The 17,176-nt window shown below is 41.1% G+C and overlaps 1 protein-coding gene across 2 annotated transcripts in view; it reads right to left on the bottom strand.

Annotated features, from left to right (window-relative positions):
• Positions 1 to 17,176, bottom strand: part of RHEB (Ras homolog, mTORC1 binding) — a 39,142-nt gene that overhangs the window by 14,184 nt on the left and 7,782 nt on the right. For both annotated transcript variants that reach the window (XM_032098670.1, XM_032098679.1), the window contains exons 2-3: positions 6,633 to 6,704; positions 209 to 276 (exon numbers count right to left, since the gene is read on the bottom strand). In XM_032098670.1, coding sequence (XP_031954561.1) covers positions 209 to 276; positions 6,633 to 6,704 — 140 coding nt within the window. The remainder of the gene's footprint in view (positions 1 to 208; positions 277 to 6,632; positions 6,705 to 17,176) is intronic.

The following is a 17,176-nucleotide window of genomic DNA, read 5'->3' on the forward strand; positions in this document are numbered from 1 at the left end:
GGGGGGGAAAAAAACCAGTAACAAAACACAAACCAAAACCTTTAAATAAATACTACAGAAAAAGTTCTTTAGTGACTAAACAACAAGTCAGGATCATTTTTAAGTTAACTTGCACCTTTGAATGCACAGTCACTACCAACTAAGCTCAACAGAGTACGAGTATCTGTTGTCTTCACTTGGAAGAAAGACTCAAAGAAAGATAACTTACCTGGCCAGCAGTGTCAACCAGCTGAAGATGATATTCTTGGCCATTTACTGTGATCAGTTTTGTAAAAGCTAGAACAAAAACGAAATACATAAACAGGTCAGAATTACACACAAGGAAGGGATCAAAAGTCACTCATCTGTGCTATCATCAGCCAAGGCATGAGAGAAAAAGAATTCCAGTTACATGTTTTTAAGTAGCAATAAAGGCTGATCAGGTGCTGTACTTTTAACTAGTCTATTGCAGATAGCAAAACTCAGAAATTTAATTTAAGACTTCAAATTTCAGATGATTCTCACATTTGGATGCAGCAGCTTCTTTGCTCTCTTAAAAGGAAAGAGGGAATAAAAGGAATAAAAAGGGGGTTTGCATGCATTTCTATGAGACTTACAGACAACTGTAATTTGTGGTAACACAAGCCACTTAAATTCAACTGGCATCAAAGCTAAGTTTGAACTTATTACAGGATATTTTCCTTGGTTTCCAAGCAGTTTAGCAAGATCAATTTCCTAAATGTAAATACTATGAAGTAAGTGATCTGGATTGAAAAAAGGAAAAATCTTTGGGGGCTAAAACACACAGAACTTATGATTATATTAAGCCTAAATAATGACAATTAGCTAAAAGTTCACCGTGCTGCTTTCACACTTGCTGTAGCTACCAGCCTAGGCAGTCCCCAGTCACGAAGTACATTCAGTCCCTAAAAGTGATGAGAATTGCTGCTCTTCCTCAGATTCATGAAATGCCAACGCGCTGTGAGCCGAGGAATCTTACTCAGTGTTTGTGTTATGCAACTGCAAAAGCAAACAGTGTCACAGCTCTTGCAGGAATAATGTCCCAACTAGAGCACACAAACCTGGATCTGGAGGTCTGATCTGGCCTTCAAGACACACTCCAGACACCATTGCTGGACAGTACTGATACACCGAGCAAAGTCTGTGTTATCCTCTGGTTGGGGTGGTTTCCCCAAGTACCAACAGTCCCCAGAAACCTCATCTGTCACTGCAGTGATGAGCAGGGAAACAGAGTCAGATGAACAGGTCACTTAGGTGAGCTAAGTTGTCCAACAGCTTCCCAAAGCTGCACAGCTGAACGTTCCTGACCCTGCCGTGCAGTTCCTGCCCATGCCTGAAGTAGCTGGAGTTGGCTAACTCTCCTCCTCTCAGCCAAAGCTCGTTGCCCTGGCAAGTCCCCACAATGCGAGCATTATCTTGAGTAAGTGGGCTGAAATAGCTCAAACTGGAGGTTTCAACCCACCTCATAAATCCAATCCTCAAAAAAAGGGAGCAATTCAAACAGCAAAGCCAAGCTAACAGGGTCTAAATCAACAGTGAAAAGTATACCTACAGTTTCCATTACAAAATCAGCAAATGACATTTGAAATGGAGCCTCAAAGACAGCAACTAACTGCCTTACCCTGGCTGTCCCCTAAGAAAGCTGCTTTAGCACATGTGCTCCCCTCAAATCAGTCTGGACGCTGTTGTTATTGCTGCACAAAAGTTTTAGGTTATGAAACATGGATCCACAATGGCTTTTTGCCTTGGATGAATGCTATGATGGGGACAAACTGTTTGTTTGAACAGATGTTTGCAGGCAGCGTTGCTATATACAATCTCACTGCTTGGAGTTAGAGGGAAAACAGACTCCTCTGGAGACACCCTGCATTAACAGGTGCATGGAAGTAACAGCCTCTCCAGTCTCTTGACACTTCACATACACATCAAAGCACTCTGCAGTCAAAGTAGCTTCAAGAACATCATGAAGTTAATATTTAAAAAGGGACAGACAGAAGCTTTTTCAGACTATTCTAGAAGCCTAAAAGAGACACAGCAACAACGACATCATCATCATTACTGGAAGCAGAATGTGATAGAGACAGGAGAAGGGAAACAGTGGAGGAGTCACCACAGCCTGGTGAGGAGAGCTGTTAGTGCAGTATCTTGCAGCACTAAGCGCAGCCCACTGGGTGAAGACAAATCTGCTTCGATGAAGTCACAACTAATGACTCCCATTTCTTTGCTGAAGCTTTTTAAAAACATTCCTGGTTAAGAATTTAATTTTGTGAAGAAACTGGTCCCCTTGATCCAGGGAAATGTTCACTTCCAATTCCATCACCTATCATCCTGGGACTTCTGCTGTGCCTGTGCATAAGACAAACAACAATACGATCCCTGCACAACTTGGCTCTTCCTGGTGGGCCAAGAACACATTTCAGCAGACCTGACCAATCTCTGCACCTCTAAATTGTAATGTGAGCATCTGCAAAACACTGCTCATCAACTGGAACATAGATTTTGGAACAGGACATTCTCACACCTTGCAACACAACTCCAGTGATCATTGGTACATGAAGATCAAGTACATTGCAATTAGACCAGCATGAATGAAATGATTTGCATATGCAACTCAAATGACAGCTGCTGTGGAAACAAGCCATTATGATTAAAAAACCCAAACAGTAACAGGCAAAGAAATGCAGGCCTTTAGATAAAACAGTGATAGTGAGGAAAAGTGTAAGAGTACTGTAACATCATTGCCATAACATCATCGCTGGCTGGTAGCTAAATACAACTACCTGGCGAGGGTTCCTTGGTTACCACCTCCTGCATCCTTTTCTACTCATCTGCATTCCTAAGTCAATGCCTGCCACTAATCTACAAGGACATCTTTCACAACACTGAGATGTGTGATGCAACAGAGCTATTTTTAGTTTTCCTCAGAAGCCTCACTTGCACCCCTTAGAAAGCTGCTCACCAGCAGCTCCTGAGGAGAAGCACAGTTCACCTTTCCAGTGCCGTTGCCAAGGCATGTGTAGAAATTTAGCCTTGAAAATTTTCTGTCAGACTCATCTAAACCTGTAGGTGCCCCCTCCACAACTAGTAAGGGTCCTTCAGCCCCCTGCCCCTTTCTAATATGCTTCTACTCACATTTGTATTAAAAAACACGGGATGGAGGTAGGAAGCCCATGGGGAAAGATGTTCCTTTCCTTAGGGAGCGAGTGAGGCTGTTTACAGGAGAAAGGAAGACCACAGAGTTGGGGAACAGTGCTAGAAGGCCCTCTAAAACTGCAACAAAAATGAAAAAGCAGCCGGGCAGGCCTTGGAGGGACACATTTGTGACTTGGGCAGCCAAGTCATCTTACCTGCAACACAAAACATCCCTGCAAAGATGAGGTGGGTGGAGCTATATGCACATCTTCACTACCTGTTCCTTCTGACCTATTTGAGTTACAAATTCAGATTCTAGTTTTCATTCCTGTAAAATTGTTGAGTTTTAAATTGCGCTGGTCTTACTTCACATGAGCTGATCTGCCTGCAGAGCCCCATCCAGCCCAGTGTCCACAGAGACTCCCTGCACACACTCCTGCTCTCCAAGGCTCTTTCTTCTCTTTCCAACATTCCTGCAAGTAGTAGTTCCACTAGTTTCTCAAGCCGGCTGTCTCAAGACTAGCCACCCATTGAGATGTCACTCCTGTTGGGACATTCAGACAGGGAAAATCTCTTTTCCAAAGCAATTATTTCTCATCTCCACTGCTGCCACAAAAGGATACAAGTTACTCTTCCTGACGTACAAGTTTAGTAGAAGCAACGGAATCCAACATGCTCCTTACTGAAATAAATTAACTTTTTTGGTGCTACTGTAATATAATCAAAGGAAAATGTAGCAGTGAAACTGTGCTAACCTTCACAAACACCAAGCAAAATCTGATGCACCTTATTTTCCTTTTACCACTTCCAAAGGCAGAGATTTTCACACTTAAAACCTGAAATTTCTTCAATATTAGGTCTTACTCCTATTGCTCAAGGCTTATAAGCTACACTACTTGTTCCTGGAAGAGCTTGACTACAGACTGCCTTCTATACAATTTAGCCTTGCAGTCAACATTTTGTGCAAGTTTTATTATTTAAAGACAAAAATTAGAAAGATTGCATTAGCAGCAGTACTGCAGATTTCTACCCTTTCTTCACTGCTGGTAGAATACTGTAATAAATTACCACCAACAATTAGGCCAGACTATCCTTTCCCATGTATTCTTTTAATTTCCAAGTTTTGTTACATGTGTAGACCCAACCACCAGAAGAAACGGAACAGGTTTTACAACCTGCTATAATGCCCTGGAAAAATGCAACATTCTCCAACACTGTCCCTAGTATTAGAGCCTGGACTTTTCAACCCTTTTTGCCAACATTGTCCACCAAATATGAAATCACGAGCTAGGAAAAGTATAAGAGTTGATCACTTACTTTGTGTCTTATGACCCTGCATAGAATCAGAAACACAGCTGGGAGTGTCCAAAGACTTCACTGAACAAAGATTTATATTAAGGAAAAAAAAATTGAAATATGACGTTCTGAAGTCAAAAGAATTATTTTACACCTAACCCAACAAAACTAGTTTCATATCTGTCTTAAAAAATTTTTCAATAAATTTTAAATTTTAGTGTTAAATTAGAATGTGTTCTCTTGTCTGTTCCTCACAGAAGCATTTTTTAAAACATTACCTCTATCAGGCTTTCTGGGGCTTAAAGATGGAACAGATTTCCCACTGTTTTGAACCTCAGGGCTTAACTTCTATCTTTTCAACCTTTACTTCCCAGCAACATTTTTTGATGTCAGAAGGACCCTTCAATTCTCTACCTTTCAGGAAGCAAATTCCTCCAGCCACATCACAGATCACAAGACTTACACCAAATGAATAATGTTGTTTGTTTTCCAAACAAGTAAGAAATCAAGGGAAAAGTTAAGGCTTTTCAAGATACCCCCTCCCAACAAGTCTTCATGGCCAGGACACGCTCAATGCTTAGAACTCAGATCAAGCAAACAGTGCAGACTACGAGAGTCAAATTAGAGCAAAATTCATCTATAGTGTATTTTTGTATAGTTCAGAAATGCTGAAGTTGTGAGACACACAACTACAATTACAGACAGCAGCTACAGACAACAGGTAAAGGATGAAACAAGACAATATTGTACCAATGTGTCAAAATCCTACAAGAAGACACAGACTCAGTATTTTGGAGAGACTTTGACTCCATGTCTCTCGATTTTTATTCATCCCCATGTAGCTGCATAAAACTAAGAGTACTTTAAATAATTTGCATTTATATGGCACAGATAGTAAAAAATAACCTGTCCCAACTGGCATTAAAATTTAAAATATAGAAACTTAATCCCCAGTGTTTTGCTAGCAGCTCTAATTCAAGACATACCTGACTTATAATTCAAACAAAGTAAAAAGGGACAATGGAAAGTGTTAGTATTAATGACATCTGTATAAGAGCTAACATTCAGGCCAAGGGCCAAATTATCCACTCTGACTTGCTAAAGCAAATTTAGAGTTTCTCAAAAAGTAGCATTTGAATTTTAGTTCTAAGCAATAAAATAATCCCAAGTAAAATATCCCAATAGCTACTGATTTGTAATTCTATACCACATATATATTCAAAAGAAACCTTGTTCTGCTGATTGCTTCATTCAGACTTCCAGAGTATCACACAGGTTTAACATCCTACTGCAGAAGTTCAAAATACTAAAAAATGTCTGCTACACCACTGCATTTCAGAAGTCATTAAAATACAAGAACCCCAGGGCTACGATAATGAAACCAGTTTTATTTGCCACGTGACTAAAGTAAGCCAATATGATCAAGTTACTCAGCCCACCACTGCAGTTGTTCAAGTACTTTATGGCCATTGCTAGCTCAGAAAGAGGTGACTGGATTGTAATGAATGCCAGGTAACCTCTGAAGTGACTTTTTGCTCTTGGCAGCATTTTTAGCATTAGCGTCTTTACTCACCTGCTATGCCAGCTACTCACAAAGGTGCTAAAATTATTAAAAAAAACTGCTAAGAGAAAAAAAACCACTTGAGAAGTCAAATACCCAGTATTTGCAGCAGGCTGATTGTGTACCAGCCTTGTTATCAAGCTGCTGGAAAGGAGTTTTTTAAAAGATTATCGTGTTATCATCGCTACAGCACATCTACCTTCTAAGGTAGTCGTTTAATCCTGATGGGTACTGCTGGCTTTCTGTTCATCTGGATACACTGATCCTATGTGAGACTTTGGAATACCTGTATTTAGTGGCACATTTTCATACAGTGTGATGTAAGGAATTTGAAGTGCCCCAAGTATATTAGGGAAAGCAGATGTTCAACAACATACATAAAATACACGGAGAGGCATTTTAGCCACATTCATTAGGTGTCCCTTCATTTAGTGCTAAAAGCCCAGCCGTTGGAGAAATATGCAGTGATTTCCATGCTACAACAATGTAAGCACTGGTTTAAAAGAATAATAAAACTTCTGTGGTAATTAATGGGCTTTAATGTTAATATGTAAATACCCACATAAGAAATATGTATAACCCCAATGGCTTCTGATACAAGATAGTTTGATACAGAAGAGCAGCTTGGCAGTTATTTACTTACTGTTCTCTATGGTTGGATCATATGAATCAACAAACTGTCCTTCCACAAACTGAATCGTCAGTGAAGATTTTCCTGTAAAGCAAATGAAAGAAAAATCTGGAATGAAACAAAGTCTTCAGGTTATTATCACTTCAGTGCTTACTAGCGGATACACCAATTTTCTATCTAGCCAATATGAGCTCTGTGTGGTTCATTTAAACTATCTATACATGACAACTGACCTATTTTTAATTTAAGCGCCTATTTCTAGTAACTGGGTCTCCTGAACATATAAAAAGCAGTGCAAAAGCTACTCGGCATGTGTTCTGCTTTTGTTTTAACAGGGCATAATTTAAATGACTCCTCCAGTTTAAAACAAATCTAAAAGCAGCAGCACACAATCCTCATAGAACTAAATTTAACAAACTGCTATACTTGGAACGTTTTTCTGTCAAGAAGCAAGTAAAATTCAAAATAATTTTCAGTAATCACAGCGAAAACTTGGATAGCATTAGCCAAATTTGGTTTTACTTGGAGACTGGACATATTTCCCATGACAAAAGGATGATCTCAAAATTCCTGAGACCAATATACTCTCCTATTAATCCTCCTACTGCCACACCACAACAGGCCAGTGGATGCTGTATTTTAAGCAGTGACTGAGGGGGCATAATTGGTTTTTTTTTTTAAAGCAATTTAACTGCTACTTTACCAGACAATGTTCCCCATTTCAGTTAAAGAGTAATGCAAAGCACTGAACTTAGTAGCAGATTGAAAAAATGAAAACTCATTTAGTCTTGAAAGATTTTACAAGATGGTGAATCACATACATTGACCATAAAAAGCACCTGTAAAGCTCTGCAACTGAAGACTTCTCAAAGCATTACTGAAGCATTAACACAATTTCCATTACAGCACATCTTCTACATTTGGGAATCTCCTAGATCCTATTACATTACGTTTACTGGACAAATACACTCTTACAAAGATTGCCAAGTGCATTAGCTGCTTTTGGAAACAAGCATATTCTTCATGCTCCTTTATACCCTTTTCATCATCAAGAAGCACAAACAAAATACAACCCCAAGTCAAAATTTTGACTCAAGACCATCCAACTCAGTTGAAACCTCTCAATGACCTCTTAAGTAACCAACGTTGTGGTAGAAATAACACTATCATTGTTTTCAAGAATAAAATGCTTTGGGTAAAAATTGCCCACTTCCAGTACACAGGAAAAGTTTTTTCCTAAGCATTCCTTCAGGAGATGTTAAAAAAACAGTCTTCCATTTCATTCTCTGCCATGCTTAGCCCTTTGCTGTCTCCCATCAATCATGGCAGTTTATTCAAGGAACAATGCTAAAAAAAATTCCAGACAAACACCACAAAAATCAACCATCACCAAGATTTTATTGAGTTGCTTTTTCTAAAATCAAATTCTTAAGATACAATTTTCCAGTCTTATCTAACACCACAACTGAGGGTGTCATGCTCATGTGCATGACTTGACAGAGGACATTTCACTTTACACCATTGCTCCAGCAAGGCACACACATACACATCACCCAAATCATCCTAATAAGGTCAGATTAAGGATCGAAACTGTGCATCTCAGCAACTTTCTGAAACTGTGTATTTTGGACACCCTTTCAAAAGTGAGTGAACTTTTAAGTTATTTCTTCTTTAGCTATAAACTTATGAAGTTGCTACCCAGAGTTCATGCTCCCAGATTCTTTGCCAATACCACCACATTAAGCACTCCATTTAAAAAAAAAGGCTAACTACTCCTATATTAGGCTGATAGATCTTCAGGATAAGAGAGATAAGTTCATCACTGAACTCTTTTCCTCCTAAGAAGGATCTTGAACTAACTGAAAGACTTGACTGCTGCCGTCTGTCTGTGCGAAGCCTAGAAACGGAATAGCAGAAAGAAGTCGGAGCCAACAGAAAATGCTGCATTTCACACCCAGCTGTATTAATTACTGCTTTCCTCCTAACAGTGAAAGAGGAGGAAACAGACAAAACCAGTGTTCCAACACTCTCCTCCTAAATTCCTCCAAGCTTTATAACAAGCCTTCCAGCAATGATGTGTTCATGATCACAAGAGGAAGCTTGCTCTCTTCCATGAGCCACAGGGAAGCTCTCCAGCCCGGGATTCAGCACCTATCCCCTCGGGGTAACTGCAGGCAACTGTATCCCACTAAACCAAGGCTTCCACAGTCATGAGAAATGGAAACCCTGAGTCATTAACACCCTGCCACAGTGTCGCAGCCCATGAGCAAGCAGCAGGCAGAACCACGTAAACAACAGCTTGGCTTGAACTTTGCCCCACAGGTTTTATTCCAGGCCTTTGACCTATGCTCATGGACAGAGCGGAAAATCAAGTTGACAATTTAGCTCCTATCTGCTCTTGCCCCAGAATGATCAGACAAGGCTTTCAGCAAGGATTGCAACACAAACACGATGTCCGTGAGGCCAAGGGAGCACACACAACCGCACCTGCCCTGCCGGTGTGCCAACTCCATCTCAGAGCACAGCAGGGAAGACACAGCTGTCTGGATGCGCAGGCACCACGGGCACACTGCAGCCTCAACAGCATGAGAGTCTGACACCAGCAGCAAAGGCTTGATTAGCTGATTACTCAAGGGTGCACACCTCAAAGAGGCTCAGCTCTAATGTGCCCTCGTTTGGAACACAGCCACACGTTTTTGCAGTTTGCTAAGCTTCTCCTTTGTAGCATCCTCCATGCTGGTACATTTGACATATCCACTGTATTCGAGTGTCAGGAAAACAAACATCCACTGAGACCAAAAGGAGAAGTGACACCAGCAGAAGCAAGGCTGGAAGCTGGGTGCAGAGCCTTGCTACAGTAACTCAAAGCACCAGATACTCCATGGCAGAGTTGTAAGCAAAATCCTCCAAGTTTATTGACTCTCCCTCTCCCTGAAGGAATGGGGCAGAAGGGATAGGCTGTGAGAAATGGGTTTCATGGGTGTTTAGAATACAAGTCCCAGGTGGCTGAAAACTCAATTCAAGTTGTCCACAAGTAACCAAAGTGTATTTGCATACACAATTCATTATTTATGGTATTATGTGAGAGTGGCAAAGAAAAGAGTTTTCCGCTGTCAAAACAGAAAAGGAGCAGATTTTCAGACAGAAAGCCAGTTCAAAAACTAAAGCTGTCATGTTTCTGTTCGTACACTAGACCACTTACACCATAAAGCAGAACATCCCATAAACACTGACTAGCGCAATCATAGCACATCAGTTTCAAATGCCATTGCAATTGTCAAGGCAAAACAATTGCCAAATTGTGTTTTACTTGTCCTTTTACTACTTGGACAAGAGCTGTGGTATTTATAATCTAGCCTTAAAATTCAAGCTTTACAACACCAGGCAGTTTACCAAGCAGATGAGTAACTGAGCCTGGGTGGGCTCGGGGACAGCTGACCTCCCCAAAGAGGTCATGCCCCTCTTCTGAGCACCACCACCTGCCTGCTGTCCCCACCCCACCCCGTTCTCCTGGCAACAGGCAGGGGGAAAGCCCAGATTAAACTCTCATCGGCAGCCCACTTCCGCCCAAACCCAGGAGACAAAAATGATGCAACCGGGCAGCAAGCAAGTCAAACAACAGCTCCACAAGCAGGGCATTGTGCAAGCGGGGCTGCACAGCTGCCCTCGGAAGTGGCACGGCCACGCTGACAGCCACGGGCAGCACAGCACAGCTTATCTCAACAGGAAGGGTTTCTCAATCCTTGAAACTGCCCACACAAGCCATCAGTAAACAGTTTGTCCTGCTTAAGAACAACAACTACTGAAGAGCTGCAATTCTGTTGGCAGCGTAGATGCAGAGCTCCTCTAACCTATCTTTTGCTATTAAAATGCCTGATTATGTAGTTCGCATAATCAAACATTTAACAGCTGGCAGCATCTCATCTACTTCTACCATAAGCCTAGGACCTTACCTAAGCTAGTCTCTAGACTAACTTAGTAACTAGACTTACCTAGTCTCAGACTCTCCTTAGGTCTACCAGTCTTGCCCACAGAACAAACTACTTTAGGCTTTGTCACAAAAAGCATTCAACAAATTTCATAATGAAATGTTGTCAGTCATGTCAATTTAGGTAAGTCTGGCTGCACACTCAACTTACTACATTGCACAGAGATTAAGTTTTCATACCAAAAGATGCACTTGACTTAACCTGCATGTTGGGACCCTGATCTTCTTTGATTCACAATACCAAGACGCAAAAAATAGAGACAGTGGCATTTCCATAGTGCAGATAATCTATTCATCCTCAGAGCACAGAGCGGGACTGAACAACTTCCTGGAGCCGATGGGGGTTAATTGGGCAGCAAAGAGGATTACAGCATCCCTCTTCGACAAAGATCTTCTCACAAGATCGAACACTATCTCAGAACCCATCACTAGCTCATCATTCATCTCAGGCCACATCATTAGCAACTTTCTATGGTTAATTAAGATACCCCCCCCCAGGTACTAATTATGGCTGTGTAGTTGCTGTTTTGCTGATCATTGCTTTGTAGTTTGGTGAATTAGTTTAATGACTATAAAAATGATACATCTGGGTCAATAAAGAATTCTGTTTCTAAATCTCTGGAGACAGCAATACAATGAGTAGTTTTGTTTCACTCAGATGCAACATAATTCTACTATTAGACTTTTAATTGTGAGGAATTATATAAACATCTACTTTGAGCTGTAGTTTTATATGTTTTTGTAGTGATTTCCTCGTGATGTCAGCATTACAGTAAGAGGACTAAAAAATTATTTTCTGTTGCTTAGAGAAAAAACTCTTCCTCAATCCCTGCAAAGAGCTCAATTCCTGCACTTGCTCATGACATTCGTGCTTGATTTGCAACACAGAGTGGTGGCACTCCTCTCTCAACATGCTCTCTGAGCTTTCTGGAGGACAGGCTAAAGGTTACAATCCTGTAAGAGTGAAAGTCAGAGGACCTCAATGACACTTTTTTTGGTAATGTGATAAGGAGCCTCAAACATTGCAGAACCCTTTATGACAAACCAAAGAGTAATCAGCTTTTCAGGACAACACAAACTCTTTTTTAACATCTTTGGCACTCTGTCTCATTGCTACAGCTTCTCCTGATCTATTTTTTTATTAGCATACAAGGAAATATGTTTGACAGCCTAAGGCAAGGTTTTGTAGCAAGAACTATTTCTGCTGTAAAAGAGGAGCTTCACATGATGGTCTGTAACACCCAAGAGCACAAGCCAGCTGGGAGATGCTTGTTTCCCTTCTTTCTGCATTGCCCAATCTTCTTGAGGTTTATCAAAGGTATTCCTCTGCAAGCCAGAAGAAATCTGAGAGCAGTCATTTAGAAAGAAAGCCACATGGCTTCCTTTATTTTTTTCAGATTTCAAAGCAATCAGTCAAACTCACAAGAGTACTTGCAGGCCCTTGCTAGGTCAGCAGCAGTGAGCCTTCTGAACACAAGCCAAGAGTCTTAATGCTATCTAGATCATATTTTCAATCATATTTTCTGTAAGGAAAGCAAGAAGAGAGCGTGTGCCTTATTCCCTGATATTTAGCAGCAGGCTTGCTCCCTCCTACAGCAGTGCTCATTCCTCAACGGTCCCCTACACTTTGTTGCAATGTATTACAAGTCCAAGCAAAAATTCCATTGCTTTCCTGCAACAGCTTATACTACCAAGCAGTCCATTTTGTCTCCAATAAAGTCAGTAACCACAGCAAAGGACTGTCAAAAGAAATCTTTCAGCTATTTTAGCACACAGTCCAGTTACCTCTGCTTGTTACCCTTGATGGCAGAAAAGCAGAGGGCTGCAGGTTTCCTGCTATTTCCCTTTTAATAAGTTACATGAATTTTAATTCCATGTGTTTACTGTCAGTTGTCAAATACGGGAAAAGCTGTTAAAAAGCTTAAAAAAAAAAAAACCAGAAAACCTCTGTGGCATACACCTCACCTGACCATGGAATGCATGCATATCTGGCTGCATCCAGGATCCTCTAAATAGGTCAGGGGAACTGCATCCTGGTGTTCCCTAACTGCAAAGGAAATTCAGACATTCATACCCCAGACAGTCAACCTGTACTTTCTCAGATAAATACCATCCTCTGTATTCCCTTCAGACTTCCTGCAGAAACTGTGCATCCCTACACCACCTTCCCACAGCATAAGGCCTAAAATATTTCAGGTAGCAGCAGATATTCAATGGCATCGGTAGGTGGGTGGTGAGCAACTGAGTTGTGCATCACTTGTATATTCTTTTACCATTACTATAATTTACCTTTCCTTTTCTGTACTATTAAAGTGTCTTTATCCCAATTCCATTTTACCTTTTTTCCCCAATTCTGTCCCCCATCAGTGAGTGAATGGCTGCATGGTGTTCAGCTGACCACTGGGTTAAACCTTAACAACTTCTAAAAGGAAGCTTATTAAGCTTAAAGATCAGATCCTAACATTTCAGTTTATGACACACTTAGAGGCAAAGAGCCTGAAATTTGTACTGACTTCCTCTCCCCAATGGGGCAAAATTCAGCTTCTGCTGCTGGGTAGAATCCAAGTCCTTTCTCCCTATACACACACTTAGGTGTTTGAATAAACTTGACCTTTTCTTGAAACATCAGGTAGGTACAACATGAAATGAAATGTCTTTGAAACATCCTTTTAGGAACTGCCATTGTTTCATCATTAAATCCGTTTTAAATGCTATGTCATCAGAAATAACACATCTCTCTTGCTTTAATGCATTCCATGCATTCCCCTTTCCCGTCTTCAAGGTTTTAGTTTCCACACAAGGGATCAAACTCCCCACTGCCGGTCAGTTTCTTGGGGCTAAAGGTTGCTGGGATGTACAACTTAAATTGCCTTTCTTTCTTGAAGTGGATCATTCCAGCTGCAGTCACCAGCACCATTCTCCACCCTCTGCACAGATACTGCCTGATAAACTTCCCAGTTCCATTAGAAAACAGGATGAACTCTTCCCTCTGCAAGTCTCACCAGTAAAAGAGAACCCTTACCAAGATGAAAGACCTCAGTTCCACTGACATGCAGGTCTTCCCTAAAAAGGACCTTTAGGACTGGAGCCATAGGATTCATGGTTGCCAACACTGTGGCCACCATACATCAATCACTGCTTACAGCAACCACCAAGCAGAGGGCAAAGGCTCTGAAAATGTCAGCAAACCTTTCCTGGCATCATTTAAGAACATAAGTCTAGGAACATGACCCTCAGCATATTGTAACACCAAGTAATACCAAAAGCACCTGAAATGGGTGAGGAATAGACCATCTTGGCAGTACTATTGAAATGCATATGACCAGAGGACCCCAGGATCTTCTTGGAATTGCAGGAACAATAGTAAGAGATGTATTTCTCTTTTCCTTGCTGTAGGATGACAGAAGGCAAGTACCTGACAAAATCCCGACAAGACAATAATGATAATACTCCCTCTCTTTGTAACATCATCCAAGCAAATAATGTGATGTACATTCTGTAACTACTGCTAAGAAGTTTCAGCCTTACTCTGAAGGGAGGTCCACAGAGCTCTCCACCAACTGTGGGCAAAAGCTGGAAGACACAACTTATTTGTGCCAACAAGGACAGGCTACTTTTACAACATATTATAAAAATACACAAATCAAACTGCATAATAACCACTAGAAGATCTTGGCAACAACAGACAGCTCCACCCTGCAGCAGTATCTATCTGTGAGGTGGTCAGCCAATGTTTCAGGCTCTTTGTGTCACCACTGATGGTCCCAGGTCCGATGAACCCAATGCCAGCAACGCATGTGGCCAGCAAACCCTGACACTCATGGGACAGCTGCTACCAGCACACAACATCAGCACACAGCACTATTCACCTGCTATTCCTACACTGGGGAAGTCCCCACGGCTGCACGAAGCATCATGCACTGCAGTACCAACCCTGACAACACCAAAAGCTCTTAACACAGAAGAGGGAAGCTGATTTCAGGGATACTGACAAAGATTTGTGTTGACTCCTTCCTCCGGCAGAGCAGGACATGGTCAGCTCCATCACATCTCTGTCCACAAATCCACTAGTAAACACTAAGACAGTTTTGATTAATATTCACATTGTTGAGCCTTGACCACTTCTCCTGCATAAGCCCAGTGGATCTATACACAACCATGCCAACATAAAAACCAGGGTGTGCCTGAACTGCTCCTTCCTCTACACAACTCTCTCCTCATCACCAGGTTCCAATCAGCTTTTGTTGTTACCGTTGTCTCTTCTCCATTTCAACTCTAGATCTTCTCTGAATTAACTGCATAGGCACCACCTTCCATGTTACTTCTGCTTACCATGTGAAGCTCCTTCCCTCTATTTATCAGGGTCGAAGAAAGCCACAATCTGTTAAATGCCATCCTCACAGCCTTGCACTTTACCCAGCTGGAGTTAGTCATCAACCCCTCCCTGCCAATGCTGGCTGCAAGCCTCCTGCATTTACACACTTACCCATCTACCCAGGAGTAGCTGCTGAATACAGAGGACAATCTGTCAACAGTAAGGAAGGTTTAAAGTAATAATATACCAAAATCTCTGCATGACACACATGGGTAAAACAGCAGGGCAAAAACAAGACTGCGGGGTAAGAATAACACCATGCAGAATACCAGGAGAATCATTAGAGCCCCCAACCTTGGGAAACATTAAGGGAATTTAAGCCAAAGATCTGCCAGATATGACATGACATAGTTGATTTTGCCACAGGGCAGAGAAGATAGAACAGGTAACCCTTGTTTGCTACATCATACTATCAAGTTCTTGCCTGCCATGACAGCCAGCTGGCTTTCTTACCTTCCTAACCAGCATGTATCCATCTGCTGGCTCACAAGGTACTTCAAATGAACAGGTTTTGGATAAGAATCATACTTTCCTATCTTCAGCTTTCATCTTATATAGCAAAAAAGGTCACAATACAAAACTCTGACCTTTGCAGGGAAGAAGAAAAACACAGATTAAATCAAAAAAAAAGCCCACTACTGCATCTCACTCCCGCCTTCCCCCAACCACCTGACAGTATCCCAGGGGGATAAATGAGGATGACACCTGCAACTTGACATGAAATTATTTTTCCATTTTTTCTCAATCAAGCATCTTCCAGCCAGTCCAGGTCCAGCACCTGAGGAAGCCCTTGCAAATAGAAGCTGGATTCTTCACTTCCCAGTGCTCCACTAGCACAAGCACACAGCCTGGACAAGCAGCTGAGTATTGAACTACATTCTAAGACAACCTAAAGTCAGATCAGGCTTCAGCAGACACAGTAGAACATTGTATTTGTCTGTTGCATACTGCACATCAACCCATCAGTTCTGCAAGTTTCACGTTAGCTCCTCCTCTGTCCTATCACCACACTTGGGGATAAAAGTGTGATAAAAATGTGCAGTTGAGGACAGAGAAGCAGAAAAAAGGTTTAGGTGCCTAAGACTCCTATACACTCTGCATAAGGAACAAGACTTTGAAACATTCAGACAACTTATTCTTCCTACCTTCACTATTCAGAAAAAGTTGAATTACCTTCCAACTGAACCATTTTTTTTACACTTAAGTTTAGCAACCTCAAAAGGTTTATGAAGAGTTTTGATGTTTTTTCTCAACATACAAAGGTCAAAACAGCACAACCAACACCTTCTTTTAGAATTTTTCACCAGGGTCAAACCGTACAAAAGAAGCAAACAGCATTTCCAAGAAAGCAATGGAGAACAAGGTACTTCAGCACACTAAGAAACATGGTGCTTGTTTATATGCACATTTCAAAGCAGAAACTTCCAGTTCTAATTAAAAAATGCTAATTTTGAAACAGATTTCAGAAGACCAAAATTTGTTATTGATGGAATAACAAGCCTTGAAGCAAAATACACTTTACTGCATTAATGTCAAGTGCTTGATTGTTTTGACAGTTTGTGGGACAGATTTAATGGAGTTTTCCTACATATTGCATCTCAGCTCTTTTGCATATACCAAGAGTACCTTTAAAGGAGGTCATACATATTGAATGAAGTTTTGGCAATACAATCTGACAAGTTGTTGAAGCTAGACAGATGTATCCCACTAACTCTGGAGACAATGTTGTCAAGAGACACGTTCATATCCTAATTTTGTATTACACTTGCACATGTTTACATCCACACACTGAGGACCACTTATATATTCCCTCTTTTTCCAAATTAAAATTAATTTAACTCCATACCCCACAGAACACAAATAACTAGGTTTGGCACACATGATGTTCTGGTTCCTGTAATCTAAAATACCCAAGAACACTGACAACCATCCCAGAAATACAGACTCCTCAATCTTTGAGATTTTAGTGTTATACTAAAAAAAAAGTTGAAAGAAAAATTCACTGTTTAAAGCATAATCTATCAGGGAACTGTGATTTCAGCAGCTGATATCTACGTAACACAGAAAGACCACAACTTTTCTGAACTAATCTTCCAAGTGTCACACAGGGTCTTTCATTCCTTAAAGGCCCTTCAGAAATCATGCACTTAGTCTTATGCCTCATAACCTTTGGCCATTACCCACAAACTCCTG

The sequence above is a fragment of the Corvus moneduloides genome, chromosome 1 (assembly GCF_009650955.1).
Source record: "Corvus moneduloides isolate bCorMon1 chromosome 1, bCorMon1.pri, whole genome shotgun sequence".
NCBI classification, from domain to species: Eukaryota; Metazoa; Chordata; class Aves; order Passeriformes; family Corvidae; genus Corvus; species Corvus moneduloides.